At 62.5% G+C, this 27030-nt stretch overlaps 2 protein-coding genes across 2 annotated transcripts; one reads left to right on the top strand and one right to left on the bottom strand.

Moving 5' to 3' along the window:
• The first annotated feature begins 122 nt into the window (after nucleotides 1–122).
• BOP1 (BOP1 ribosomal biogenesis factor) lies at nucleotides 123–27000 on the top strand. Its single transcript, XM_027600680.2, has 16 exons — nucleotides 123–242; nucleotides 1526–1726; nucleotides 13220–13300; nucleotides 24080–24234; nucleotides 24319–24436; nucleotides 24513–24614; nucleotides 24685–24897; nucleotides 24975–25136; nucleotides 25226–25306; nucleotides 25387–25456; nucleotides 25553–25685; nucleotides 25767–25947; nucleotides 26030–26318; nucleotides 26423–26507; nucleotides 26586–26693; nucleotides 26791–27000. The coding sequence occupies exons 1-16, from the start codon at nucleotides 141–143 to the stop codon at nucleotides 26942–26944; spliced, it is 2235 nt and encodes a 744-aa protein (XP_027456481.2). The 5' UTR covers nucleotides 123–140; the 3' UTR covers nucleotides 26945–27000.
• SCX (scleraxis bHLH transcription factor) lies at nucleotides 20639–22485 on the bottom strand. Its single transcript, XM_027601076.1, has 2 exons — nucleotides 21913–22485; nucleotides 20639–20962 (listed from the first exon to the last, which is right to left on the bottom strand). Exons 1-2 carry the CDS (start codon nucleotides 22483–22485, stop codon nucleotides 20924–20926), a joined length of 612 nt encoding a protein of 203 aa, XP_027456877.1. The 3' UTR covers nucleotides 20639–20923.
• Nucleotides 27001–27030: the final 30 nt, after the last annotated feature.

The following is a 27030-nucleotide window of genomic DNA, read 5'->3' as shown; positions in this document are numbered from 1 at the left end:
TTGCGCGTGCTGGACCCGCCCCACCAATCGGGCCGGGAAGGGCGGGACGGGCCGCGCCCCCTGACCCCGCAGGCCCCGCCCCATTCCCACGCGGCCTGCGCTGCCGGAAGTGGCGGCGCGGTCGGGACCTGCCGGGTAGCATGGCGGGCGCGCGGGGCGCGGGGCGTGCAGCGGCGACGGGGGCGCGGCCCGGGAAGCGGCCGCGGGGGCCGGAGCCGGAGCCGGAGCCGGAGCCAGAGGAGGTGACAGGGGGAGCGGGTCCGAGCGGCGGGGTCGGGCGGCGGGGCCCGGGGCCGCACGTGGTGGCTCGTCGGCCCACCGCGAGGCCACCCGGCGCGCGGCGGGCCTGGGAATGTGAGGAAGAAGGGGTCGTCTGTCCTGTGCGGCCTTGGGAGGGAGCACCCCTTGCGCAGGGGGCAGCTGGAGGGGGAGGCGGAGTAGGGAGCGAAGGGCAGGAGAGGTGGCATCCTGTGCGGCAGCCCCGAAGCCCCTTGGATTGTGCATCTTACCATCGCACAGATCTGCGCTCGCACCCCCAGTGAGTACGTATTTACGCACTGCTGGCACGTCAGGCATATTCTAAAAATGAGGGAAGATAGGAGATTGAAAGAACCCAGGGCTTACCGCCTTGGACATGTTTTTAAGTGGACGCACGGCCACGCCGGCTGTGGATGTCAGTACGTCTGGGCCGTAGAAAGTCCTGGCAGCACGTGCGGCTCAGCCCTTCTCCGCGGACTCTCCTCCATGCTGTTCGCCTGCGGGCCAGCAGCTCTACACAAAGTGCAGGCTGCCCAGTTAGGTGAGAGAGTTGTAAACTATTGAAAAACAGTGAAATTCAGGATTCTGTACTCAGAAGTTTCCTAGAAGTCTACAATTTCTTGTTCGTTTTTAAAAGGCAGTGACGGGGTTCACGCACTGTGCATTGTGTCCTGTAGAGTTAGGGGTGAGATGGTATCTGGTAAGCAGGGCTCTGCTCAGAATAACCTGGGGCCCTTCCCGAGGAGGGGATGAGTGGGCATATACTTGTTTTTAAGTCGGATTTGTATCATTTTTGTCACTGTTCAGCCCACCTTTACAATTTACTGATCAACTGTTGGTCTCAATCTAGTTGGATACGGAGGCTTCTCTTTCAGAGAGAAAAGCCCCTCCATCGTCCTGTTCCTCTGCTGGCCCCAGCTTCTGCCCAGTGCCCTCATAGCTCTGGAGTTTGCCAGCGTGGGATGCGGAGGATGGAGAGCCTGGGTTGGAAATTTGATGGGAACTGAACTCTAAGAAAGAGATGTTGTCCTTGAACAGCCCTTCCCTTGTGAGATGCAAGAAATTCAGTGTCCCTTCCAAGGGCAGGTGGCCATGCTGTCAGTGGAGGTGGACAGTGAGGAAGGTTCCACCCGGGTTGGGTGATGGTTTTGGTGGAGGTAGAGGCTTGTGACCTGAGGGCTTTGGCCTTGGAGGCTGGCCACACAGGGCCATGGGTCATCAGGGTGGCCTGGGGGTGTGGCCATCATCAACACTGTGCTCCTTGCAGCTCTCTCTCGCCTGTGCTCCTGCTCCCAGCCTCCAGGATGGCAGTGACTCTGGCCTGTCTGAAAGTGAGGAGAGTGTGTTCTCAGGTCTGGAAGATTCCGGCAGCGACAGTAGTGAGGATGACCCAGCCGAGAGCGAGGATGGGGTCAACAGTGATGAGGGCCACAGCGGAATGGAGAAGACCACTGGGCAGCAGGTGCAGGTGGGTGAGCGAGGAGCCTGCCAGTAGGCTCTCCTCTCTAGATGAAGATGGCCAGGAAAGAAAGTGACCACCAGGTCTTAGGCTCTCTGGGGGGCTGTTCCCACACTGCTTTCTCCCAAGTTTCCTTGGGAACCCCAAGGCCCACATCCCTCCTCTGATGCACCTGTGGGCACATTTGGGGCCAAATGGAACACTTGGTTAGAGCTGGAGTGCTCTGAGCTCTTGGGGGTTGTTTTTCAACCACAGTGATGTGCTCTGTTCTCAGGAACTCCAAAAATCCACATGCCTGGGCCTCTTCAGGTGATTCTGAGGTCACCTCTCCATGAAACTCAGCCCACTTGCAGTTGTAGGCTGGGTTTCCTGGGGGCAAAGCCTGAGGTGGGGATTCATGTGCAAGGGACTGCCTGGTGGGGAGCTCACAGGATACACAGGAGGGAGCCACCCGAACACCTGAGCCTGATCCCAGGGAGCCTGGCTGGCTGAGGCTTTGGCCTTGTACCTGTCCCTGTGATAATGGGGAAGGGTACACTTCCCCCTTGTCTTAAGTGAGAAAAATGAGAGAAAAGCTTAATTTAACTAAAATACAGTATTTGCTCTTTGGAACGTTTTATTTATTTACTTATTTATTAAAAGATTTTATTTATTTGACAGAGAGAGGGAGAGAGACAGCGAGAGAGGGAACACAAGCAGGAGGAGCGGGAGAGGGAGAAGCAGGCTTCCCAAGGAGCAGGGAGCCTGATGCGGGGCTCGATCCCAGGACCCTGGGACCATGACCTGAGCCGAAGGCAGACACTTAACCACCTGAGCCACCCGGGCACCCCTGGAATGTTTTATTTTTTCTTATTTTTTATTTTTTAAAGATTTTATTTATTTATTTATTAGAGAGAGAGAGAGAAACAGCATGAGAGGGGAGAGGGTCAGAGGGAGAAGCAGGCTCCCTGCCGAGCCAGGAGCCCGATGTGGGACTCGATCCCAGGACTCCAGGATCATGACCTGAGCCGAAGGCAGTTGCTTAACCAACTGAGCCACCCAGGAACCCACCCCTGGAATGTTTTAGAAAGTAGTTCATAACTATTTGTATTTCCAGTGGGTCTGGTGTTCTGAAGGTTATGACCTTAAATCATACAGAAATCTAGTCCCATAATAGAAACCAAAAAGCCATGCTTGTTTGATCTGTTTCCTAGGAAGAAAGGATTTAAAGTCAGATTTAAACCTTTTTTTTCTTTTTTTAAAGATTATTTATTTGAGAAAGAGCAGGGAGGAGGAGCAGAGGGAGAAGCAGACTCCCTGCTGAGCAGGGAGCCCTATGCAGGACTTGATCCCAGGACCCTGGGACCACGACCGGAGCTGAAGGCAGACACTTAACGACTGAGCCACCCAGGTGCCCAGATTCAAACCTTCTACCCATTCAAGCTTTAGTCATAATGCTGGTGTGCATAGAGAGATGATGTGTGAACTGTATTGACTGTGGTTTGTAGGATGATGGTCAACTGAACTGGTTTTCCTCCTTTTTTTAAACTTTTTAAAGTTATACAAAGGTATACAAACTATACCTTGTATAGTTTGTTTCAACCTATAGTTTGTGTCAACCTTCAGGTGACATCAGAATCACCTGAAGAGGCCCAGGCATGTGGATTTTTGGAGTTCCTGAGAACAGAGCACATAACTGTGGTTGAAACAAACTATACCTTGTTCCCTCTCTCGCTGTCTCTCTCCCTTTCTCTGTCAAATAAATAAAATCTTTTAATAAATAAATAAGTAAATAAAACATTCCAAAGAGCAAATACTGCATTTTAGTTAAATTAAGCTTTTCTCTCATTTTTCTCACTTAAGACAAGGGGGAAGTGCACCCTTCCCCATTATCACGGGGACAGGTACAAGGCCAAAGGTATACAAACCTTTGGTTTAGTTATACAAGGTATACAAACTATACCTTCCTTGACAAAAATTAAATTTTTCATCAACACTACTCAGTAAAGAGTGGAAGTTCTTCCTCAAGACCAATGCTCCAATTGGTGACCACTGCTAATAATCATCTTTCCACGTCATTTTTTCCTTTTGCAATTAAGGATCCACACATTTATTTATTTATTTATTTTTAAGTAGGCTCCACGAGACGCCTGGGTGGCTCAGTCGGTGAAGCATCTGCCTTCAGCTCAGGTCATGATTCCAGGGTCCTGGGATCGAGCCCCACATCGGGCTCCCTGCTCAGCGGGAAGCCTGCTTCTCCCTCTCCCACTCCCCCTGCTTGTGCTCGCTTGCTCTCTCTGACCAATAAATAAAATCTTTAAAATAAATAAATAAATAAAAATAAAATAAATAAAGTAGGCTCCACGCCCAGCATGGAGCCCGAGGCAGAGCTTAAACTCATGACTGTGAGATCAAGACTTGAACCAAGATCAAGAGTCACTTAACAACTGAGCCACCCAGGCGCCTCTGATTTTTTTAATTTTAAAAAGGGGGTTTTATTCTTTTTTATAAATAAAAATTTTAAAATAATTTTTAAATTAATTTTTTATAGAGTGTGAGTATGTATGTGCACATGAGCGGGAGGGGCAGAGAGAGACTCTTAAGCAGTTTCCCTTCTGAGTGTGGAGCCCCATAAGGGGCTTGATCCCATGACCCTGAGATCATGGCCTGAGCCGAATTCAGGAGCTGGATGCTTAACCAACTGAGTCACCTAGGTGCCCCTAAAAATAATTTTTAAAAATTAAATCACTTTTGGGGCATCTGGCTGACTCGGTAGGTAAAGCACGTGACTCTTGATCTCTGGGTCATAAGTTCAAGCCCTGTGTTGAGCATGGAGCCTACTTAAAAAAAAGTTTAATAACTTTTTAAATGAAAATTTTCTATTTGTGGTGCCTGGGTGTGTCTGTCGGTTAAGCTCCGGCTCTTCATTTTGGCTCAGGTCCTGATCTCAGGGTCATGGGGGCAAGCCCTGTGCTGGGCGTGGAGCCTGCTTAAGAGTCTCTCCCTCTCCCTCTGCCCCTCCGCCACTTAAAAAAAAGTCTTTTTTTTTTTAAGATTTTATTTATTTATTTGACAGAGAGAGACACAGCGAGAGAGGGAACACAAGCAGGGGGAGTGGGAGAGGGAGAAGCAGGCTCCCCATTGAGCAGGGAGCCCGATGCGGGGCTCGATCCCAGGACCCTGGGACCATGACCTGAGCCGAAGGCAGACGCTTAACGACTGAGCCACCCAGGCGCCCCCTTTAAAAAATTTCTACTTAAATTCTGTAAACTAGGTAAAGTGTGCCAGTATTTCAAGCGCTGGCGCGCGGAGCCTGGTGGGAGGGGCACTCGTTGTGGGCGTGGCCACGCTCGCTCCCTCTGAGCGGCTGCGCAGGCGCCCCTCGCCTGGGCTCTCCGTCAGACTCCTGCCGGCCGAGCCGCGTGTTCCCTGCAAGGCCACCTTCCCGGGTCTGCTTGCTGCTCCACTCAGCCGGGACTGAAGCCCTCCGTTCTCCAGAAGGAGGGGGCAGCCTTCAGTCCCGGGAAGCTGGCTCTGGCCACCTGGATGGGGCCAGTTCTCAGCGGCGGGTGAGGCTGTCTCTGGCTCCACAGCAGCCTGACCTGCGCCCCGGCTCGAAGCCAGGACCGCGGCCGCTCCGGTGTGCGCTGTGCGGGGCAGCGTCAGTGCGTCAGCCCCCGGGCTCCTCCCGTTGCACACCCAGGCTCCGAGCCCTGTCTCCTGTGGGTCATCCTGGACATGAGCCCCACAAGTCATGAGGGGTTCTGAGTTCCGCGCACCACCCGGGGTTGCCACCGCAGGATCCTGCCCTGCTTGGGTGTTCACGTCTCTGGCTTTATTGTGCTTTAATTGAGGGGTACCGGTGGCCCCTGTTGGAATATTTTGTGTTCTGAAGCACGGTTGTCATTTTACCAGGGTTGAACTTCTCCAGGCCAAGGGGGAGGATTGAGTTGGAGGGAGGGTGTTCTCAGTCCTTGCTGGAAACCCCCCGTCTCTCCTGCTCCCCCAGAGCCATCGCACTCCGCCGTTTGGTTGAGCTGGCTCCCCGCCCCACCTCTTCTGCTCACACGCACTCTTTGGATGGTCTGAGCCTGTTTCTAGCGTGCAGCCTCGTAGCTGGAAACCGGGCCGGCAGCCACCGCCACTTCCTGCGCGTTCTCCTGTCTTCCCACCGTCCCGGCTGGCTTGGCTGTCCGGGAGTAGTCCCCACGGCAGCCCTGTCGTGCTCTGTCACCGGGCCCTGAAGCCAGTCCACGGTGCTTACATGCAGCACTTCCCTGCCATATTGGGGGTTCTGCGGGGTCACGGCCCTCTTGGGGGTCTGCTGCCGCTGGTGGGTTGTCACATGTCACAGCATGGAGGATTCTGTCGAGATGTTCTGCCACCGGGGTGAGCCAGCAAACCAAGGCCCCCTCCACTGAGCAGCTTCTAGAACGAGTGTCTCCCAGCCCCCGTCGGGGCTGTGGACCCGCGTCAGCAGTGTCTCCAGCTTGTGCTTGTCACCAGCTACCCCAGCTCTGCAGCAGAAAGCCCCCGGAGATCTTAGGCTCCTGGCCTCAGCCACCTGTATGGTCTTGCAAACAGTGGTCTTAGGGGAGCTACTTCTGCAAGTGGAAGTGCTAATTTCCCTGGGACCCACTTTGGCTTCTGTGGCCACAGAAAATGCCCAGCTACTTTTCCTCCCATTCCTGTGCCTCCTCTCTGGGGCCTGGTTCTTACCAGGCTGCCAACCGGCACCACGCTACGGGGCTTTCCCCTAACCTCTCGGCCACTGTTTGCTCCTGCCACTGTTCCTTCCGCATTCTGTCCCCCTTAACCTGTGTCAAGGCTTCCACCACTTCCAGGGATCGGTGAGCCACCCCCCGGCTCCCAGCCACCCTGCTGCACACGCCCGAAGGGCATCCCGCCTCCCCATGGGGCTGCGTGCTGACATCACCCCGCCTCCCCGTGGGGACTGCGTGCTGGCGTCAGGGATGCACGGCCTGAGGCTGAAGCCAGCAGGGGGTGGTGCTGCTCACGGTCTGCGGCCTAGAGGGGGATGCACCCGGCCCAGGCACTCCAGGCAGCTGAGTGACCTCTACAAGATGGAGCCGGAGGGTTTGCCTTCCTGTTCCGGGAGGAACGGGGCTGATAGGTCATTGTCGGGGACCCTGCCCCACAAGTCATGGGTTCCAGGTATGTCTGCCACAGGCCATCCCAGGCTGGCCGTGAATATCCTGCTGAAGCCATCCAGGGGTGAGAACGGATGGCGGGTGATCACTGGCACGTTCCAGGGGGACTGCCCCGAGTCTCCACCTTCCTTTCCCATGGGGAGGGATGGGGTTACGTGGCCCAGGTGCTCAGGGTCACCCTGGGGAGACATGGCCCGCTTAGGTGCCAGGCTGTCCTGGGCACCACTGTATGTGAGCTCCTCCTCCACTTCCTCTTGGGTCTTTGGAGGCGATTCAGACACATCCACCACTTTCTTTTTCGGGGTTGTGTGGGATTACGTGACAAGCATGGCAGGACACAGCAAAGTGATCGCTGGGGAGCTCCTGAGGGTCGTCCCTCCCACTGTCCTGCCTCCTGCCCCTGCATAAGGGTGAGGACTGTGCCTGGGTCTGTCTAGGGTGTTCTTTGCACATCCAGGCTCCCGTTTGTGCCATGCCTGATGGCTTCCTGACTTATGTCTTCTGCTCTTCCCCCTGGCTCTGAGAGCTGTCCTCACCACTTGGTGTCCACGGTGCGTGGGGGCCGCCCCGGTGGGTGGGCAGTGCTCCTGGAGTCCCGTGGTGTATGCTCGTTCTCACATGTGCAAGCAGTTCTTGGGAGGCGTTCCCAGAAGCATCTCTGGGTCAAAGGCCAGAGCATTTTTAGTGGAAGGGAAGTGCTACTTAGCACTCATGACAGCCACCTCAGTCACCTATTTTCCGTACCCGCCGAGACCATGTGTGCTTAAGAGTCTTTGTTTTTCCTGCTCTGACAAATGGAAGATGTGGTTTCGTGTTGCTTTATGGTATTTTCTTACATCACATTACAAAGGGGCGTGTTCTGTACCGAGAATGCCTCAAACGGGAGGTTTTCCTTGCTGTCATGTCTCAAAGGTCGGCTCGGCAGGCTGCACTTCATTCTCCTCGAGTGGGTCGGAGAAGGCCACGTAGACCCTTGGTGTGTGCCGCTTCTGAACTTGGGCCTCTCTGCCCAGCTGGGCCTGCAACCCCCTCCCCGCTCCCTGCTCCCGGGGGCTCTAGCTCAAGGCGGGAGTGGATCCCAGGAAATACCCCCAAGTCCTCTCCCAGGGGGCCGGCAGGTCCTTATGGGGAAGGAACATTAGGAAGGAATAGCTGTCTCCGTCGGTTCTTTTCTTTTTAATCTCTCGTCCTAGAACTTTCTCCTGACCCCCTTTGTTCCCTGACCCTCAGTTTCCTTCCCCTGATCTCAGAAGTTCCTTTGGTCGGCGTCCCTTGGTGGGAGCAGCCGTGCATTTGCCTGTAGGGGTCAGGACTGCCAAGGTCCTTGCCGTTCCGCTGGGCTGAGGTCTCCCGTCTGTGGCGCCAGGCGCCATCTTGGCTCTCCTCGTCCCCCTTATCTGTTGTCCTGTAACTGAGTAGCCGCATGCTTAGCGGCGGGACAGTAACTCATGTTCTCACTGGTTCTGGGAGTCGGGGACGCAGGCGGGCTGATGTACTTTCAGGGTGCTGGCAGGGGCTGGAGGAGCTCAAGGGAGGAAGAGCACTGTATTTGGGGGGCTAGCAGGTGCTCAGGAGGGTGGGGCCATGGGGTCCCCATCTTCCTCCGCGGAGGTCTTGTCTGGGGGCTCAGGGCACTTGCAGGGAGGTCCATGGCTGCAGGCTGCCCGCAACTGGCAGATTTGCTTGTTTGTTTTGACGCGTGTAGTTTTGGGCACGGGGTACTGCTATTCTCCACTGGAGAGACGTCTTCTCATGTCCGCTCACTCCATTTGCCTCCACTTAGGGCACCCACCCCTGTCTCCGGGTCCTCTCAGGACTGGCTGCCTGCTCACTTGTCCTGGTGCTCCACGACCTTGTTGACCTGAGTCCCTGTTTACCAGGCTGGTCTCCTGGGGCACACTTTGCGGCCCCTGCCCCTTACACTGTGCCCCAGCCACAGAGCCCTCTGCATATACCTCCCCAAAGGAGGCTGGAGAGGAGCTGTGCCCCCCGCACTGCTGCGCTGCCGGCGCCCCTCCTGCCTTCACCCTCAGGCAACGGCTGGGGGGCGGGAATCGACCTTAGAGGGGAGTCTCCTTAGGCTCCCCTGTCCCCGCACACCCACTCGCGCCCCACCTGTGCTTCCGCTCACTAGGGCCTCTCAATGGGCGGGAGGGTCCTCACTTCCCTGCATCCTCTGAGGGGCCCAGGCCGCGGTGGTGCTGCCCACACTGGGGTCCAGGCGTGGGCACTGGTGGAGTGTGATGTGGGTGCTGTGGCTTGTGGGGTGCCACAAGGGGGGCACTCCCAGGTAGTCTCACCAGCTGGTTGACAGAGCTCACCTCAGCTGGGAAGTGCCTGGGGACCACTGGGAGAGCTAAGGACGCGAGCCAGCTGCCCAGGTGGTATTGGTTCCCGTGGGGGCAGGCAGGCCGCCGTTCCACCACAGTCCATCCCAATGCCTTGAGCATCAGACAGCCATTTTACAGCACCATCATTTCTGGGCATCAGTGTTCAGGTAGGGTGAGGTGGTGTCATGTCTGGGGTGACCCACAGCCGCCTTCAGCTGGGTCCCACCTGAGAATTAGGCTGCGCACTCGGAACACGTCACCTTTTCCTGTGCCCCTGCAGGGTTCTGCTATGTTCTGCTCTAGGACAGTCGTCATTCATCACACCTCATGTTTTGGGGCTCAGGTGAGGGTCCTAAGGAAGAACAGATGGGGTCTTTTTACTCATCTGTCCAGGCTGGGACACGGTTGGCACTTGCTGGGCTTGTCCTCATCCAAAGGGCTCAGGGCTCCAGGGGCACAGCTGCAGACTCGGAGTTCACACACTGTTGGTCTGGGCTGCTTTCCTTGGATAGGTGAGCCTGCCAGAAACCCACCCAGATTGCGGGGGTGGGGGAGGGGGCATATAGCCTCTGCCCTCAGTGGGAGGAAAGTCAAAGATTTGTAGCCATGGTTTGAAACAGCAACAGTCTGGGGCATCCAGGTGGTTCAGTTGCTCAAGTGTCCCAACTCTGTTTTGGCTCAGGTCAGGATCTCAGGGTCGTGAGATGGAGTCCCACATTGGGCTCCACACGCAGTTCAGACTCTACTTAAGACTCTTTCTCCTGGGGCGCCTGGGTGGCTCAGCCAATGAAGCATCTGTCTTCGGCTGAGGTGATGATCCCAGGGTCCTGGGATCCAGCTCTGCATCGGGCTCCCTGCTCGGTCTCCTCCTCCCTCTCCCTCTGCCCCACATGCATGTGCGCACACTCTCTCTCTCTATTCCCCCCTCCCTTCCTCTGCCCCTCCCTCATATCACATGTGTTCTCTCTCTCTCTCAAATAAAGAAATATTTAAGGGGTTTATTTATTTGACAGAGCAAGAGAGAGACCACGAGCTGGGGGGAAGAGGAAGAAGCAGGCTCCCCGCTGAGCATGAGCCTGATGCAGGGCTAGATTCCAGGACCCTGGGATCATGACCTGAACTGAAGGCAGATGCTTCACTGACTGAGCTACCCAGGTGTCCCCAAGTAAAGAAATTTAAAAGAAAATAATGAAACAGCCGTATTCTTGCCACTGTGTACATAATGCCCCCCCCCTTATCCTATTGCCACGCCCAGCCCGAAGGGCTCGTGTGAATCAAGCCTGGAGCTGGTGCTAGTCCTGGGCCTCGTCTCCACACAGCTGTTTGCGGTGGTGGCATCGAGTCCCATTAAACTCATCTGTTGTAAATGGGGAGGCGGGGAGCACAGAGTAGTCTCTGCTGTAAGCAGCCATTTCCTTGTACAAGGCCGGCTCAGGCTCCCAGCCCTCCAGCGAGTCACCTGCCTTTTCCCTCAGGAACGAGGGGGAGTTTCAGTTTGTGTTGTCCCTGGTCTTTTCGGGCCCAGTGGTGTATACTCTCTAGAAACTGTGCGTGTCTGCTCGGTATCAGTCTGTGTCTCTTGTCAGATGAGCTGTGTGCGCAGAGCTCACTGATACTTGCCGTTTGGGGTCCTGGGCTCCCCGAAGAGGCTTAGCAGCACTGCTGGCCGCTCTGTGGGGTCTGCGGCAGGCCAGTAGCTCCGTGGACTCTCATTCGTGCTCATTCGTGTGTTTGTGCCACACCCCAGATCCCTGAGAACGCATGTTAGCGGCCGCAGTCTGGATTTGACCTTTGCTCCCAGGTGTCAGGGACGCACACAAGCCTGGCGCACCTCCCGCGGACCTTCAGGGTGTGGGGGCCGCTGTTCCCCTGCTGCCCTCTGCATCTCTCACCCCACTGGAAGGCCGTGCAGGGAGCCAAGTTCCAGCCTGGCCGCCCTCGTCTGAGTCACCGCGGGGGCTGTCGGGGTCCGGCTTGCGTGAAAGGCTGGAGGAGCCGAGCTGTCACGTGCCAGGTGGCGGTGGCAGTGGGGTGTGGCTGGGCTGGGTCTGATGCTGGTCACCAGGGGGTCCCTAGCAGTTGCGATGCCATCGAGGCAGAGCCCCCTGGGGGCCCCTGCTTTGGTCCTCATGGTGTTAATTATGGTCTTGGGGTGGGCAGAGAAACAAGATGTGTTCCCCTTGTGTTTCACGTTCTCTCTAAGTTTTCCTCTTTTTAAATGCCCAGTGCCCAACCACGGCAAGTGTGTCCACAAGTGTGTGCACAGGTGTTGTGTGCACAGGTGTGTCCACAGGTGTGCGCCGCTCCCTGAGCCTCCCCTGGTTCCTGCAGCCGGGCCGTGCCTGTACTCTGCTGCCCCCTGGCGGCACCCGTGTCCCCTGCAGCGGCACTTCTGGAGGGAGACCAAGGAGGGCTGGGGGGCCAGCTCTTTTGTGTGGGAACTTGCAGCCCCACTGCTGGGGGGCCCCCTCCTTGTCGGGGGGCCTGCCTGTCTCTGGCTCCCTGCTCCTCCATGCTGTCCCCGGGGGCCGGCCACACCCAGCACGGGGCGAGGTGGGGTGTACTGGAGGATGAGGGGCCGTGACATCTCCTGCTGGGACCCCGTGACCGTGGCCTGAGGCACAGGTGGCGTGGGACTCTCCGGAGCTTAGTGCTGGTGGAGAGCATTGGGTGGGCTGGTGCCGTGGGCAGCTGTGGAGTCTGGCCGGAGGCCGGCACCGTGGATCCGTCGGCCCTGGCCTGGCGTCAGGGCGCTTGCTGAGGAGACTTGTTGCCTGGCCCTGGGCCTGGGGCAGGTGTGTCCACTGGTCGCTGCTGTGGGCAAGGATGGAGGAGAGCTTTGAGTCCTGGTCAGGGCTTGCCCTCCTCGCCCCCCACCCACACCCTGCACCCATCAGGCTGTGCTGACCCACTTTCAGTGGGCAGGGCTCCCACAGTGTGTGCAGCATGGGGAGCGGGGGTGGGGGAGACATGGAAACCGAATCCCGCCGTGTTCCTGGCCTGGAAAAAAACTTAGTCTCCCACCCTCCTTATACTGAGGGAAAAAACAGGCGAGAGGAAGAGCCACCTCACAGGCCTTTGGCTCCTGCCCGGTCAGGGGGAGTGGGGCTCTGGCGGGGGTGCCTCGCTCGGGGGCCCCTGCTCCCGAGTACTTTACTGCGCCCAGGAGTGAGAGGTAGGGCTGTTTTCCCCATCAGTCCCGGTTCCGGTACACCCGATTCCCCCACCCTGTGAGGGAAGAATCTGTTTTCCAGGTTAGGGTGTGAATGTTCAGGGGCACCCACTCCCTGACCTGGTGGGTTGGGGTTGGCCTGGGGGGCTGTGTCCTCCCGGCATTCTGTAGGTTAGGGGTGCCTCTCTGGGCCCTTGGCTGACTGGGCTGAGTGTGGCTCTCAGCTGCTGCAGACACCTTGGCCTCCTGGGGGAGAGGGTCCTGCCACAGTGGCTGACAGCAGGTGCCACACGCCCTCCAGAGGGCCCGGCCCAGGTGTGGGCCCTGCCCTGCCCTTACTTGCTGCCACAAAGTGGCCACCCCCACTTTGCTCCCCGACCCTAGCCTCTCCTAGGCCTGGCAGGGCTGGGTATGGGCCGTTGGGCCAGGAGCCCTGCAGCCAGTTTTCTTCGTTAGAGGGTGCGGGGGCGGCTGAGCCCTCAGCTGGTGGCTTCCTTGCTGAGTGTTCCTGTTCCCATCTGGTACAGGTGTCAGCCCTTCCCTGGGGTCCTTCCTTGGAGCTAGCACACGGCGATGAATCTGGCCCTTGACAGAGGATCTCAGGTGGGGTCCAAGAGGCCCACGGAGACCTGGGGTGTCACTGGTCTTGTCTTAAGGCCCAGGGCCAGGCTGGAGCTGCTTAGAGATTGGGGGCGGCGGGAAGCTTGGCCTCCGCATCGGCAGGAGGGACAGTTTGTTCTTCCTGAGCCGCCACCATCAAGGAGGGGGCAGGGGACTGCGGGCGTGGGCGCTGCCCGGGGTCAGAGGGCGTGCGTGTCCTGACATCCCCATTGTCCCCTCTGTCTTTCAGGCTGGGACCCCTTCCCCAAGGACAGAGGCGGCGAGCGTGCAGGGCCGTGAAGAGTATGCAGAGGACAGCTCTGACGAGGAGGTGGGCGTGCCTTCCACGAGGGGGGTCCTTCCCCAGCCGGGCTGGGCTGCCCTGGGCGCAGAGGGTCCGGAAGGGCAGTCGCGGGGTCGGGGGTACATGTCTCCCGGGCTGTGTGTCACTGCTTGGGAAGGAACGGGGGGGGACGGGACATGGTGAACCCCCCGGGTGTATCTGTGGGGCAGCCAGCTGATACTGGGGTCCCTCGTGCTCTGTGGAGGCTGCGCTCGTGCTCTCGGTGGGCACAGAGAGGCTGCGGCGGGGCTGGCCTGTGCTGGGCCCCCGGGGTGACAGACCCAAGCAGCATCACCTGGCAGCCTCGTGCAGGAGGTGGGTGGCCTCTGGGTGATCTGCCCCTTCCCTCCCTGGTGTCCTCGAGGTGTGGACTGATGTGGGCCTCAGTGAATCCCGGCTGCCCCCTCAAGTTCAGGGTCTGAAGGGACGAGCGTGCTGGTGGGCTAGGAGTGCCCCATCTGGCATCCAGACGCCCCAGTGTGTGGGCCAGAGGCTGTGTCTCTGCTACCTGGGCCTGCCTGCTTTGGGAGGGCTGGAAGCTAAGGAGCTCTGAGCCCCCAAGGTGGCTGTCTCCTCCTGCCCGTCCCCTCCCAGGTGTGTCCCAGCCACTGGCCGGGCTGTGGCCCCTGCGCCGTGGTGCCCGCCCGGGTGTGTGCCTCCTTGGACGGTGGGCCTCGGGGCTGTGGAAGGATGGCTGCGTGTTGGCGCGGTCCTCGCAGGGACGGTGGTCCTCCAGAGTTCTTCCTGCCGCCTGTCGGGGGCTGTCCCGGGGCCTGGGGAGGCACGCGCCCCCTCCCCTGTTCGGCCTCCACCCCCACGCTCACGCTCTCTTGGCAGCGGCTGCAGGAGCCTTGGCTGCCCGCCCGATCTGGTCTCTGTGCGTTCAGAGAACAGAGACAAAACAAAATAAATTGGTTTCCTGGCCGGAGCAGCGGGCGCACACGGTGAGGGGGGGCCAGCGCAGTGCGGCTCCCTGCCTGTCTCCCCCCTCCCAGGGGCTCTGGCTGTCGGCAGCCACATCCTGTCGGCTACTTTTTTATATTTGGTATTTTGAGAAATCGATGATGGTTGTAAATGGAGTGCAGAGGCGGGGGAGGGGCCTGGGCCTGCCCACAGGGAGGCGCTCGTCCCGGCCGCCCGGCCTGGCCTGGAGCCGCAGTGGGGGCTGCGGGGGCCGCTTCCTCTGGCAATGACTATCCCATATGTCCAAGTGACAGGCGGGGGCCCTGGTGCCCGCCTTCCCGAGCTTCTGCCAGCACAGCCGGCCCGCGGCTCGAGGGGGCTCATCTTTCAGGAGCTCGCCAGGCCAACAGATGCTTCCCTGCCCTGAGCAGCACGTGTGCCTGGGGTGCTTGGGGGCATGTGGGCACCGGTTCCTTCCACCCTGACGTCGTGGGTGTCTTTGCAATCCAAGCAAAGTGCGCTGGGCTTCGGGGAAGAGGCCCCGGGGCCTGAGCGGCAAGTGGCCCCACTGGGTGCCTGGTGTGGAGCCAGGGGCTCGGAGGCCGGTCTGCCCCATGGCTTGCTGTGGTTTTTTTGGAGCCTGTGAGGGCCCACAGTCTGGGGACACCTGCGGTGTCAGGGCAGTCCATTCTCCCAGCAGTGTCCTTCGGGGTGGCCAGTGCTGTCTGGACCCCACGTAAGGCCCTGGCCAGCAGCAGAGGTGTCCTGACAGGGTTGGTGCTCCTGGGAGAGACAACCTTCCCGGACGCTGCAGCGTGGAGGCCTGAGGGGGTGGGGTGGAAGTGCCACCTGGCCTCCCTTCCCCTGGACCCTGCCCTGCCCATTCCCTGGGTCTGGATCTGAGGCCTGAGCTGGGGGATGCTGGGGGGGCTTCCGGACCCTCTGACTGCTGGCCTCTTCTGGGTCTGCCTTTGGGGAACCCCCCACCCCAGATGTTGACTGATGAGTGACACTCTACCTTCGTGGGATATGCTGAGTCCTGTTCCCATACATTTGCCCTTAGTCCCCAAATTCACATCCCAAGCTGCACTGGGGCCCAAGTCCCCTGGATGTGCTGCTGGGCCTGGCGGGGGTCCTGGAGCGGGGGGAGCCCTGAGCAGCCGCAGGCTGTGTCCACCCCACTCCGCTCCCACGGCACCGGCACCTCACAGACGTGATCTCATCCAGCCTCCGGACCCCGGGGAGGTGGGGCGGGGTGGGGGGAGGGGGCTGGCGGCCTTCACAGCCTTGGGCCCCTCTTTGTTTCAAGCAGCTGGGAGAAACTGAGGCCGGCAGTAGGTGAGAGGTGAAGGGTGGCTAAGAACTCTGGCCACCGAGGCTGGGAGGCATCCTCCCCCCGTCATCCGAGTCCCTGAACCCCTGGGCCTGACAGCCTCCTGTCCCCCGCGGGACCTCCACGGGGGTAGGGGCGGGGCTGCGGCCCTGGCCGGCTCCACGGCGCCCTGGCCTCGCGGTGACTTGGGGTCCCGCAGGGACGGGCCCAGGCCTGTCTGTATGCGGAGCCCGCCATCCCCTCTGCTCTCTCGCCAAACGGCCGTTAATGGCTTCTCCCAGCTACTGAACCGGCAGCTGCCTCCAGTGCTGGCGGCCTCCCGCTCCTCCCGGGGCCGCCGCCCCGCCCATCCTGGCCGCCCGCGCACTCAGAGCGCTTGCGTCAGCGGGAGCCTGTCGGCTCGGGTTTCGAGCTGTTTGTGGAGAGCGCCCGGCGCTCGGTCTGCTCGTGTCGGCCCTTCACCCCCACAGCCAGCCTGCGAGTCTGTCCCTTCCCGCTGGTCTGACCCACAGCCTTGCAGGTGGCCGCAGGGCGCCGTGGGCGTGACGCCTGTGACCGCAGAGTGCCCCTTGGTGCCGCGGTGGGGCTCCACCTCTGAGCCAGGCCTGCGGCGCTTGGGGCAGGAGGCATGGCCTCCTGCCGGTGCTGCACCCGCCCTGTGCTGGCCTGGTGCTTCTCCCTAGTCGGGAGAGAGGGCTCCCCCTGGGGAGGGCAGGGGAGGGGTCAGTGGGGGGGGTTGCAGTGGGGGAAGCAGCTGTCCCGTACAAGGGGTGTAGTATGCGTTCTGGGACAGAGCAGGGTCCCTTGGTGCTGGGGCATGTGGGTGGTGAGGCCCCAGCCTGCTGTGTGTGCCCACTTGGAGCGTTTCCTTGGCAGTAGGAGCCCAGCCGTGCAGGGGGTGGGAGAGTGCTGGAACAGGGGCCTCCTGAGGGAGGAGGGTTTGCCCTGGGCCTGGAGGTGTGGCTGGTAGTTGGGGCAAGGGCAAGTTCTGTAGGAAGGTGGGTGAGGGATAGCGACTGCAGAGTGGGCTGGGGACCGAGGCCCCAGTCAGGGGCTGAGGTGAATCCTCCAGAGTGAGATTCTGGAGCCCTGGGGAAGGGGCAGGGGATGGGGCAGGTGTGGAGCCCTGGGGATGGGGCAGGGGATGGGGCAGGTGTGGAGGGAACGGGCAGGTGTGGAGGGAACGGGCAGGGGATGGGGCAGGTGTGGAGCCCTGGGGATGGGGCAGGGGATGGGGCAGGTGTGGAGCGCTGGGGATGGCGCAGGGGCAGGTGTGGGGGGATGGGGAAGGGGATGGGGCAGGGGCAGGTGTGGCGTGCTGGGGCCAGGCCCAACTCAAGCAGCAGCAGCTCTGTGTTTGAAGTGTGTCTGTGTGTGAGACCTGTTTCAGGACAGGTCTCTTCCACTCCGCAGGGGGGCCATGAGCCTGTGCCCGCACCCTGGACTGCAGAGTCAGGGGACCCCCAGGGTGGGTGGGGGCCAGGGATCTGAGGGCCTGGGAGCTAGGGCAGCCTCGGCACACCCTCCCCTTCCCATGGACCCCACGGAGGGTGGACTTGCTACCTCCGAGCCATGGAGGGATTGGTGGGGGGGCCAAGCAGTGGTCTCAGAGGGGTCCTGGGCCAGCACACATGTGAGGCTCCGGTGGGCCTGGCTGGCGGCACTTCTGAGAGGGATGGACAGAGGCAGGTGGTGGTGTCTGGGCCGGCTGCTGCAGAGGTGTCCTGCTACCTGAGTCAGCAAGGGAAATGGCAGTCTGATGGAGGAGGTTGGGGAGGGCGGCTCCGAGCTCCCCACTTGGTCCCCCTGGCGCATCCAGCTGGTTCATGGCCTCTGCTTTTGGCCCGGTCCCCTGCTGGGGTCTCCTCACCTGGCTTTGGCCTGTGAGGCAGGAAGAGGCCAAGTAGGACCTGGCTTTCTCCCCTCTGGTCCGTGAACCAGGACTCATCCTGCTGGAACCTTCTTTGGGTTCAGATGCAGCAGGTGAGCCTGGGGCACATGGCCCAGCCTCCCCCTGCCCTGTATTGTGGCAGAGATTAAACACAGTGGAGGAGCAAGGAGAGGCTGAGGCTCAGGAAGGCTGAGCGGCACTCAGAGACAGGCGGGAGCTTCGTGCAGGGGGCTGAGCGAACACTGCCGGCATTGTAATCGGAGAGGGGCAAGGGAAAAGAGAGAGCCTGAGCGAGGGCGGCTGACCCCACGCTCCCAGGGGACAGGTGGGAGAGAGGCAGAATGAGGAGAGAGTGAAGGATTCCAGAGGTGGGCCGGCTTCCTCCCTCGCAGACAGACACGGGAGGGAGGTGGGCAGCGGGCCAGCGCCGTACCTGCAGTTCCAATCTGCGGTCCTGACAGCTGCAGCCACTTTGGGGAGGGGGAGGGGAGGGGCTCATCGAGAGCGGAAAAATCCCAGCCGACACATCAGCCAGTTGTTGCTTGCTGCTTATGTCCGGTGCAGTCTGGGGGGCGGGGGACCCCTGCTGGCCCCATCCCAGAGGCTTGTCCTTGGGGCAGAGTGGCCCCCCCCAGGAGAGCATGGGGGGGGTGTCTGTGTCCTCAGCCCACACCTCCAAGCTCGGCGCCTGACCTGGAGGGGTCGGGGGGTGCTTGCCCCCACAGGGTCACATGTGCTTCCTGGCAGCCCACAGGTGCTGAGCAGGGTGGGGGCCGGCTGGCCTGTGGGCTCGGGCCGGGTGATGAATCATGTGGTGCCGCCGGCAGCTCATTCCCCAGGCCGGGGACAGGGAGCTGACAGCCGGGGCCCATCAGAGTGTTTCCAGCCCAGCTTGGCCCACAGAGGCGGCGGCGGCTGGCCCAGGGCGCGGGCCCGGCCCCTCCTTTCCAGCTGCCTCTGGGGTGCACACACGGGGGAGCCCTGGGTCTTTGTCCCTCCTGGTGGAAGGCAAGGCCAGCATTCTGGGAAGGAAGCAGGGCCTGCAGTGGGCAGGGAGCACCTGCCACCCCCAGCCCAGCGGCTGTGAGGAGCCGAGTGGACTCAAGTGGGGCCGCCGGGCTCGGGCCAGCCCGCCACCCCCAGTCTGGTTTGAATTTCTGGAGCAGTGGAGGGTGACGGAGTGCTCCTCCCCCGCCCCCTCCGCTCCCTCCTGTTGGCTGGCGGGCCAGGCCCTCACCGCCGCCGCCGCCGTGCTGCTACCGGAGCAGCTCAGGCAGCACCGGGCCCGCTGCCCAGGCCTGAGTCGGCCAAGCTGCAGCCACTGTTGGGAGTCACAGGCCCGGCAGCGGAGAACTTGGCCCGTGCACACCGTGCCCCGATGGGCTAGGTCCCCGGGGACCATCCCAGCGGGCCCGTCCTCTCCCACCAGCCTCCCAGACTGGCAGCACGCCCTGCAGGGGTCTCCTGACACCCCCTCAGTCCTGGGGCTCCAGGGGCTGTCCCTTCCTCTGCCCTCCCCTCTGGCCTCACGCCGGACTTGCTCCCCGTTCTGTCTCCTGCCGCATTGCTCCGTGACCACAAGGTGGGTGCCCACTTAGGTGCTCGTCATCTGGGGGGGGGCTTCGTAAGGGAGGTTTGCGTCCCCCACCCAGGCTCAGCTGTGGAAATGTGATTACAGTAGGTGAGGGGCAGGTGGGCCACAAACCCTCCCCATAGAACGTCATCCTGTAACCAGTGAGGCAGGGGAGGCAGGCACAGAGGCCCTAGGGTGCACCTGCCTCCCCTGGACACCTCCCCCAGGGCCTTCCTCAGCCCCCATCTGGACCCCCATGTCTCCGGGCAGGCGGGCGGGGTGGGGGCTTGCCCTCTCCCTCCTTCTTCTGGCCAGCTGTAGGCTCCTGCAGGATTAGGGAAAGGAAATTTGGGGTTGGGTTTCTTTCTGAATGGAACCTGCCGTGGCGTCTTTTTATCCTGTTATATTTCTATCACGTTGGACACAGCCCCCCCTCTGGCCCTTAATGGCTCTGGCTTTGAGAGTTTCCTCCAAAATTACACCACCGCTTCCTGCTTCGCAGTTCCCTGGAGCCCCTCTGTGCAGAGGAGGGGGGCAGCTCTGGCCCTGCCCTGTTGGGGTGCCCACGTGGGCCTCAGCACCTGGCCTCTCCCTGGGGGCCCAGGAGGGTGTCAGTGGGGGCCCCGGAGCCTGTGCTGAGGGCTGGGGGGGGCCAGGGCCGGCACCTGGCGCCCTCGGCCATTCCCTGCCCGGTCTGGCCGGAAGTCAGGCTGCTGGCCTGCCTGACCAGCAGGGGGTGTGGGGGGGGATGGGGTGGTGGCTCACAGAGGGCTGCCCCCTGCCTTTCTTCTGTGCTGTGCCAGCAGAGCTCAAGCCGCTAAACCGTAATTGTCACCTGCAGGATTTTAATGGTCAGCCAGCTGTGCACAGCTCGGGGAGGGGGCCTGAAATTGCCCTCCTCACGAGCAGGTGGGGCCTTTGGAGGAGCTGGGTGGGGCATAGTGGTAGGCAGCCAGGGTTCCTTCCTTCCCGTGTGAGCAGTGCTGCAGAGGGCTGAGCGCAGGGCCGGGGGGCAGGGGTCCTGGAGCTCCTCTCCTCTTACAGCTCGTAGGGGAGGGGGAGCCAGGGCACCCCAGCAGGGGTGGGACCCATAGCCCTGTTTGGGGGCCCAGGGGTGAATGGAGGTGGCTGCCATCTGGCTTGCACCCTTAGGCCCACCCAGGCTTGGAAACCTGCTGTGCCGGGCAGCGCCCCTCACTCCACCTCCCCCAGGCGTCCGCTTCTTGGGTCTCTGGGCAAAGACTGACGCCCCGAGGCTTGGCATGATCGTGCTGTGAGCTCTGCCCTCCTCACCCCTTCAGGGACGCCTGGGTGCCGGGCAGGCCCTTGGAGAGGACACCGGACTGGCCGGTCCCCTGCTGCATGGCAGTGGGCTCCCTCTGTCCTTTCCTGTCCCTCACCGGTCTCCTTCAGCCCCCAGGCCAGGAGGAGGTGCCTCACTCTGCCTCAGGCCTGGGAGGGGTAGCCCAGCCCCTGGAGGGTGGAGGCCTTCCCTGAGAACTGGTGCCTCTGGCCCAGGGAGCACCAAAGGTGGGAGCAGTGAGCTCGGAGAGAGCACCATGAGGGCTGGGCTCAGGCTGGATTCTGAACCGTTCAAGAGAACTGTGTGCTTCCACGGTTGGACGATACTGTTTTGTTTTTAATTATACAAAGTTTCCAGACTTTATATTATCATATCAAAGACACAAGATGCCAGCACGCAGTGACCAGAAGAAAACCCAGGTAGGAAGCCAGCACAGAAGGTTCCGGTGGGCCTGGGCCCGTTGGGCCAGTGCAGAGTCCTGCACACTTGTCTGTCCATCGGCCCCACTGTAGCCGGAGGCAGGGCTGGCTTGCTGGGCGTCCACAGGAGGCCTGTGCCCGAGTCAGGTCCACGGGGGCTCTCTGTGGATAGCCCAGCGGCGTCCGCCTCTAACTCCGAATCGTGGTCTTTCTGTCTCGGTCCTTGCTCTGCAGAGGGGAGGGGGCAGTGTCAGGGCCTGGCCACAGACCCAGTGCCAGCCCGCGCCTCCGGGCTTCCCCACTGGGTGCTGTCTCAGATGGTGGGTGCTGAAAGCACCCCCTTCCACGCTCACCCCAGCTTCCCCATGCAGTTTGGGGAGGAGAGTACACTGCTGCACAGCCGAAATTGTAAAATTAAATTTCCCAGATGTTCAGGCCCCAGGAGCTCACGCGTGCTGTCTGGAGAGGAAATGGGGATCGGGGAAAGCCGCGCCGCATTTTCTCCCTGCTCACCCTGCTTTTCCGGTGCCACCAAGCACGGCAGGGGCTGTAAATCACAGCCGGCCAGCGCTCCCGCAACGTGGCCCTCTCCCCCAGCCCCCACATCTCCCGCCAGCCTCCTGTCTGCAGAGCCCACAGCCGCCCGGGGTCTGAGTGGGCAGCCCTGGGGTCTTGGGCCAGGGCCACAGGAGGGCTAGCAGGTGCCTGATAGGCCTGGGGCTGGTGGCAGGGGCTCTGACAGGGCAAACAGATGGGGGTGGGGTGGGGGAGTCCCCTTCCTTTGGGGACAGGGTGGGGGGGCCAGAGTTTCTTGAACCAATCCTGGTCTCGTCCCCCAGCCTCTTCCAGTTTGGTGTCTTCCCTGCTTCCCAGACTCCCACGTAGCCCTGGCTGGCCCTGTTTGGTCCCCATGGGCACCTGTGTCCCTGGGGACTCGAGGGGAGAAGGCCCAAGGAAGGCCCAGCCCTGCCTGCTCCAGCTGGGCCTTCTTATGCTCCTCCCTTCCTGGACCCCTGGGCGCACCAGATCACAGGTGCTGCTGGTGGGGGGGGGGTGCTCTGCCGGCCTCTGGCCCTGTTCTCTGCCCAGCAGGTGTGGGTAGCTGGGGTGGTATGGAGGCAGAGGCCGCCACATCCTCCTCGCCTCTTTTCCGTGGATGCCCCGTGGGTGACACTCACCAACTTTCTCTGGTTGCTGAGGCAGAAGGTACAGATCTGTTTGGGCTGGGCGTTCTCGCCGTCGCGGGTGGGGGGCGGTGGGGGCGGCGGCGGGGGACTGCCCGGGCGCGCCGCGTGGAAGAAGGCAGGCCCCGAGTGGCACGGCTGCCCGTCGCCGCAGGCCTCGCCCACCAGCAGCACGTTGCCCAGGTGCGAGATGTAGCTGGAGGCCAGGCGCAGCGTCTCGATCTTGGAGAGCTTGCGGTCGGCCGGCTCCGTGGGGATGAGCGTGCGCAGCGCCGTGAAGGCCGTGTTCACGCTATTGGTGCGGTCCCGCTCGCGCGCGTTCGCTGTGTGCCGCTGCCGGGGCTCTCGGCCCGGCCGCCCACCGGGCCCCGGGGCGCCGCCCCCCGCCCGCCTGCCCCCGGCCCGCCTCCGGGTGCCCTGGAGGCCGCAGCGCGCTGCGTGCACGCGGCAGGGCTTCTCGTCGGAGCCCGAACTCTCGCTGCCGCGGTCCTCGTCCTCCGACAGCGGGCTCACCTCGGGGTACAGGTAGCGGCCGGGCGGCGCCGAGCGCAGCATGGCGAAGGACATGGGGCCGGCGGGCGCGCCGTCAGCTCCGCCTTGCACAGCGCATGCCGCCCGCCGCGCGGCCGCCCGGGGCCGGGGAGGCGCGGGTCTCGGTGGCCCGCGGTGGCGGCTGCGGCGCCGCGCGCACGTGTGCGTCCCGGGCTGGAAGAGGGGCCGCGGGCCGGGCCTTTATAGTGGCGGCGGCCCCTCCCCCGCGCCGGCCCGCCCTCCTCCCCGCCTCCCAGCCCCCGGAGGCCGCACAGAGCAGGGGCCCTCGTCCCTCTGCCTTCCCGCGCCACGCTGAAGGAGCCTGCAGCATCTCGCTGTCTCTGGGGGCTGTGGGGAAGTGGGAATCCCCTTCTGGGGGGGTACCGGGGCTGTGCAGCCCTCTCCCTCTGCCTCCGCAGGGGGCAGGAGGGTCAAGTGGGACCCGTGACCCAGGCAGGTCTTCTCCCCCGGCGTGAGCAAGTTAACTCAGATGCCCTGGCGCTGGTGCCGGGCCACACCCTGTTTGTCTCTCTCTCTCTGTCTCTCTCTCCTGTGTACACTTGGGCCTTTTGTGCCAGGCAGAGTGGGGAGGGGGTACAGAGCCCTGGGGGGCTGGAGTTCACCCCACTGTCCAAGGCTGCCCCCCACCCCGAGTTGTGCTTGGGGTCCCCGGGTGGCACAGCCTCCTGGTGTCAGCCATACCCTCCAGCTCTGGTACAAGCTGCACTCTCTGCCTGTACCCCTGCTCTGGAGCAGCCTCCCCATTCCCTTGTTGCATGATCCAGGGTCTGTCCAATTCAGGGGTGGCCCCCCACTCCTGTGCAGAGAAGGAAGGGCAGGGGCACAGGGGTGTCCCCAAAGGACGGGCTTGCTGGGAGTATGAAAGTTGGCAGGACTGGGGCAGGCAGGTGCAGATGGGCAGAGCCCAGGGGGTCCTGTGCTCCTGCAAGGGGCCCTCGGGCTCCCCGCTGTGCTCAGTCTCATCTGGGCCCCTCCCCCTGTGGCCACTGTTCAGGAAGCGGCCGCCTGGGCAGCAGTCTCTGTGCTGGGCGGAGGGAGGGTGGTGGCTGGCCGGGGCCTCGACCAGGAATGTGTGTCCAGGAATGTGGCTGCTCTGGGGTGGGGGGCAGGACCAGGGAGGGCTGAGGGGGGTCCTCGAATGCCTGCAGGGCAGAACGCAGCGGCTTCTACGTCCCCTTGGAGTGGGTTGGCGGGGTCTTCCCTGAGTCCCTGCCTGTGACTACCCATTTTTGCCTAAGGCCCCACCAGGGGAGGGAGCCCATGGGCGATGAGGTCACCCTTGTCTGTGGCTGCCCAGAGTCCTGGCCAAGGAATCCAGGGGGGAGGCTCTGGGGTTGGCACCACTTCAGTGGAAAATGTGAAGGTACAGCTCCGGCGCTTCTGAGGGCCAGTTGGGGGGGGGATGGGGGACAGCACCGGCCGCCGTGCCACGTCACACCCCAGGGAGAGGGCACGTCTCAGGGTGCCCTGGTCCCGTCCCACCAGCCTCGAGGCCCATCCCTTTGCTCTCGCTGGTTCCCCCTGCCCTTGCCTGTGACTCTTGGGGAGCTTGGAGGGAGGGGCGGGCATGGTGGGTGCCCGATGCTGACACGCTGGCTTGCTGCCCCAGGACATCCGGAACACGGTGGGCAATGTGCCCCTGGAGTGGTACGATGACTTCCCCCACGTGGGCTATGATCTGGATGGCAGGCGCATCTACAAGCCCCTGCGGACCCGTGATGAGCTGGACCAGTTTCTGGACAAGATGGACAACCCTGATTACTGGTGAGCAGGCTTGGATGGGGCCAGTGGGGGCGGGGCGGGGGGGGGGGGGCTTCGAGCTTGGCTCTGATGGGCGGCCGGCCCCAGGCGCACAGTGCAGGACCGGATGACAGGGCATGATGTGCGGCTGACCGACGAGCAGGTGGCCCTGGTGCGGCGGCTGCAGCGGGGCCAGTTTGGGGACAGGAGCTTCGATCCGTACGAGGTAGGTGGCAGCAGCTCGCCCTGGGTGTGGGGGTCAGCTGCAGGGTCCCGGCCCACACGTCTGCTTGTGCTCCCAGCCGGCTGTGGACTTCTTCAGTGGAGACCTGATGATCCACCCAGTGACCAACCGACCCGCCGACAAGCGCAGCTTCATCCCGTCCCTGGTGGAGAAGGAGAAGGTAGGCACCGTCTACGGTCCGGAGTTTGCTCCCACGTCCCCACGCGCACTGACCTGCCCTGTCCTTGCAGGTCTCTCGCATGGTGCACGCCATCAAGATGGGCTGGATCCAGCCTCACCGGCCCCGGGACCGCACCCCTAGCTTCTATGACCTCTGGGCGCAGGAGGACCCTGACGCTGTGCTGGGCCGGCACAAGATGCACGTGCCTGCGCCCAAGCTGGCCCTGCCCGGCCATGCAGAGTCCTACAACCCGCCTCCCGAGTACCTGCCCAGTGAAGAGGAGGTGGGCTTTGCACTGCGGTGGGGGTCTGGGCCCCCGTTGCTGGCCCCGAGGCCCCCAGCTCACCCCTGTCTCCGCAGCGCCTGGCGTGGCAGCAGCAGGAGCTGGGCGAGAGGAAGCTCAACTTCTTGCCGCGCAAGTTCCCCAGCCTGCGGGCCGTGCCCGCGTATGGCCGCTTCATCCAGGAGCGTTTCGAGCGCTGCCTCGATCTCTATCTGTGCCCGCGGCAGCGCAAGATGAGGGTGTGTTGCGGGGGGAAGCAGTGCGCTGGGGGGGGGGGGTGGTGCACACAGGACATGGGGTAGGGTGACCTCGAGCTCACCTGTCCCAGGTGAATGTGGACCCCGAAGACCTCATCCCGAAACTGCCCCGGCCGCGGGACCTGCAGCCTTTCCCCACGTGTCAGGCCCTGGTAAGCAGGTGGGGGGGAACCCCTGGTGGGGGGGGAGCCTCTGGGTGGGGGTCTGTCGCCTCACTGCCTCTCCTCTGTAGGTCTACAGGGGCCACAGCGACCTTGTCCGTTGCCTTAGTGTCTCCCCGGATGGCCAGTGGCTAGCTTCAGGTGAGCCTGGGGTGGGGGCATTCCCAGCTTGGGTGGGGGGACTGCTGGGCGGGGGGGGCTGCCGCAGCTGGTGAGGGCCTTGTTTGCTGCGTCCAGGCTCTGATGATGGCTCGGTGCGGCTCTGGGAGGTGGTCACTGCCCGCTGCATGAGGACCGTGCCTGTGGGGGGTGTGGTGAGGAGCGTTGCCTGGAACCCCCACCCCACCATCTGCCTGGTGGCCGTGGCAGTGTAAGTGGGCAGCCCGGGGGGTGCTAGGGGCCGCGGGTGCAGACCTGAGCCTGAGGGGCTGCGTGTCACTCTGGCCCGCAGAGAGGACTCGGTGCTGCTACTGAACCCGGCCCTGGGGGACCGGCTGGTGGTGAGCGGCACGGACCAGCTGCTGAGTGCCTTCGTCCCGCCCGAGGAGCCTGCGGTGCAGCCCGCCCGCTGGCTGGAGGCCTCAGAGGACGAGCGCCAGGGGGGCCTGAGGCTGCGCATCTGCCATGGGAAGGTGTGGGGGGCTGCTGGGGGGTGTGGGTTAGGATGGAGAGGGGCAGGGGAGGGCCCAGCTAAGCCAGTGTTGCCTCCTGCAGCCGGTGACACAGGTGACTTGGCACGGGCGCGGGGACTACATGGCCGTGGTGCTGGCCGCCGCGGGCCACACGCAGGTGCTGATCCACCAGCTGAGCCGGCACCGCAGCCAGAGCCCCTTCCGCCGTAGCCACGGACAGGTGCAGCGGGTGGCCTTCCACCCCCTGCGACCCTTCCTGCTGGTGGCTTCCCAGCGCAGCGTCCGCCTTTATCACCTACTGCGCCAGGAGCTCACTAAGAAGCTAAGACCAAACTGCAAGTGGGTGTCCAGCCTGGCAGTGCACCCTGCAGGTGAGGGCGGGCGGGCGCAGGGGAGTGTGCACCCTGCGGGGGAGGGCGGGCGGGCGCAGGGGAGTGTGCACCCCGCAGGTCCCCACCACCCCGTCTGTCCCCAGGGGACAATGTCATCTGCGGCAGCTATGACAGCAAGCTCGTGTGGTTCGACCTGGACCTTTCCTGTGAGCCGTACAGGGTGCTGAGGTGAGTGGCGGTGGGGGTGCGGGTGCCGGCGGGACCTCCCCTGCCCTCCCCTGCCCTCACCCAGCCCCTGCCCTCCAGGCACCACAAGAAGGCCCTCAGGGCCGTGGCCTTCCACACCCGGTACCCACTGTTCGCATCCGGCTCCGACGACGGCAGCATCATCGTCTGCCACGGGATGGTGTACAAGTGAGTGCTGAGCCGCGTGCGCCCTGCCCGGGGGGGGGGGGGGGGGGGGGGGGTGTCCTGCCCCCGGCCTGAGTCCCTTTGCTCCCCTCCCCCACAGCGACCTGCTGCAGAACCCGCTGCTCGTGCCGGTGAAGGTGCTGCGGGGACACGTGCTGACCCGAGACCTGGGGGTCCTGGACGTGGCCTTCCACCCCACCCAGCCATGGGTCTTCTCCTCGGGGGCCGACGGCACCGTCCGCCTCTTCACCTAGGCCGCCCGGGGTCCGCGGGGGCGGGGGCGGGGGCGGGGGCGGGGGCGGCGCATGCGTGCTCACGACCCTCAATACAGGTGTTCCCC

The sequence above is a fragment of the Zalophus californianus genome, chromosome 4, assembly GCF_009762305.2.
Source record: "Zalophus californianus isolate mZalCal1 chromosome 4, mZalCal1.pri.v2, whole genome shotgun sequence".
Lineage (NCBI taxonomy): Eukaryota > Metazoa > Chordata > Mammalia > Carnivora > Otariidae > Zalophus > Zalophus californianus.
This window is presented reverse-complemented; position numbering and strand designations above follow the sequence as displayed.

What these genes read in the sequence shown, in the direction of transcription:
- BOP1 (XM_027600680.2), top strand. Translation starts at nt 141, where the DNA reads ATGGCGGGCGCGCGGGGCGCGGGGCGTGCAGCGGCGACGGGGGCGCGG. An exon ending in GGAGCTTCGATCCGTACGAG is followed by an intron (nt 24,437 to 24,512) that starts GTAGGTGGCAGC and finishes TTGTGCTCCCAG; the next exon opens with CCGGCTGTGGACTTCTTCAG. An exon ending in GAGCCGTACAGGGTGCTGAG is followed by an intron (nt 26,508 to 26,585) that starts GTGAGTGGCGGT and finishes CCTGCCCTCCAG; the next exon opens with GCACCACAAGAAGGCCCTCA.
- SCX (XM_027601076.1), bottom strand. Translation starts at nt 22,485, where the DNA reads ATGTCCTTCGCCATGCTGCGCTCGGCGCCGCCCGGCCGCTACCTGTAC. An exon ending in TCAGCAACCAGAGAAAGTTG is followed by an intron (nt 20,963 to 21,912) that starts GTGAGTGTCACC and finishes TCCCCTCTGCAG; the next exon opens with AGCAAGGACCGAGACAGAAA.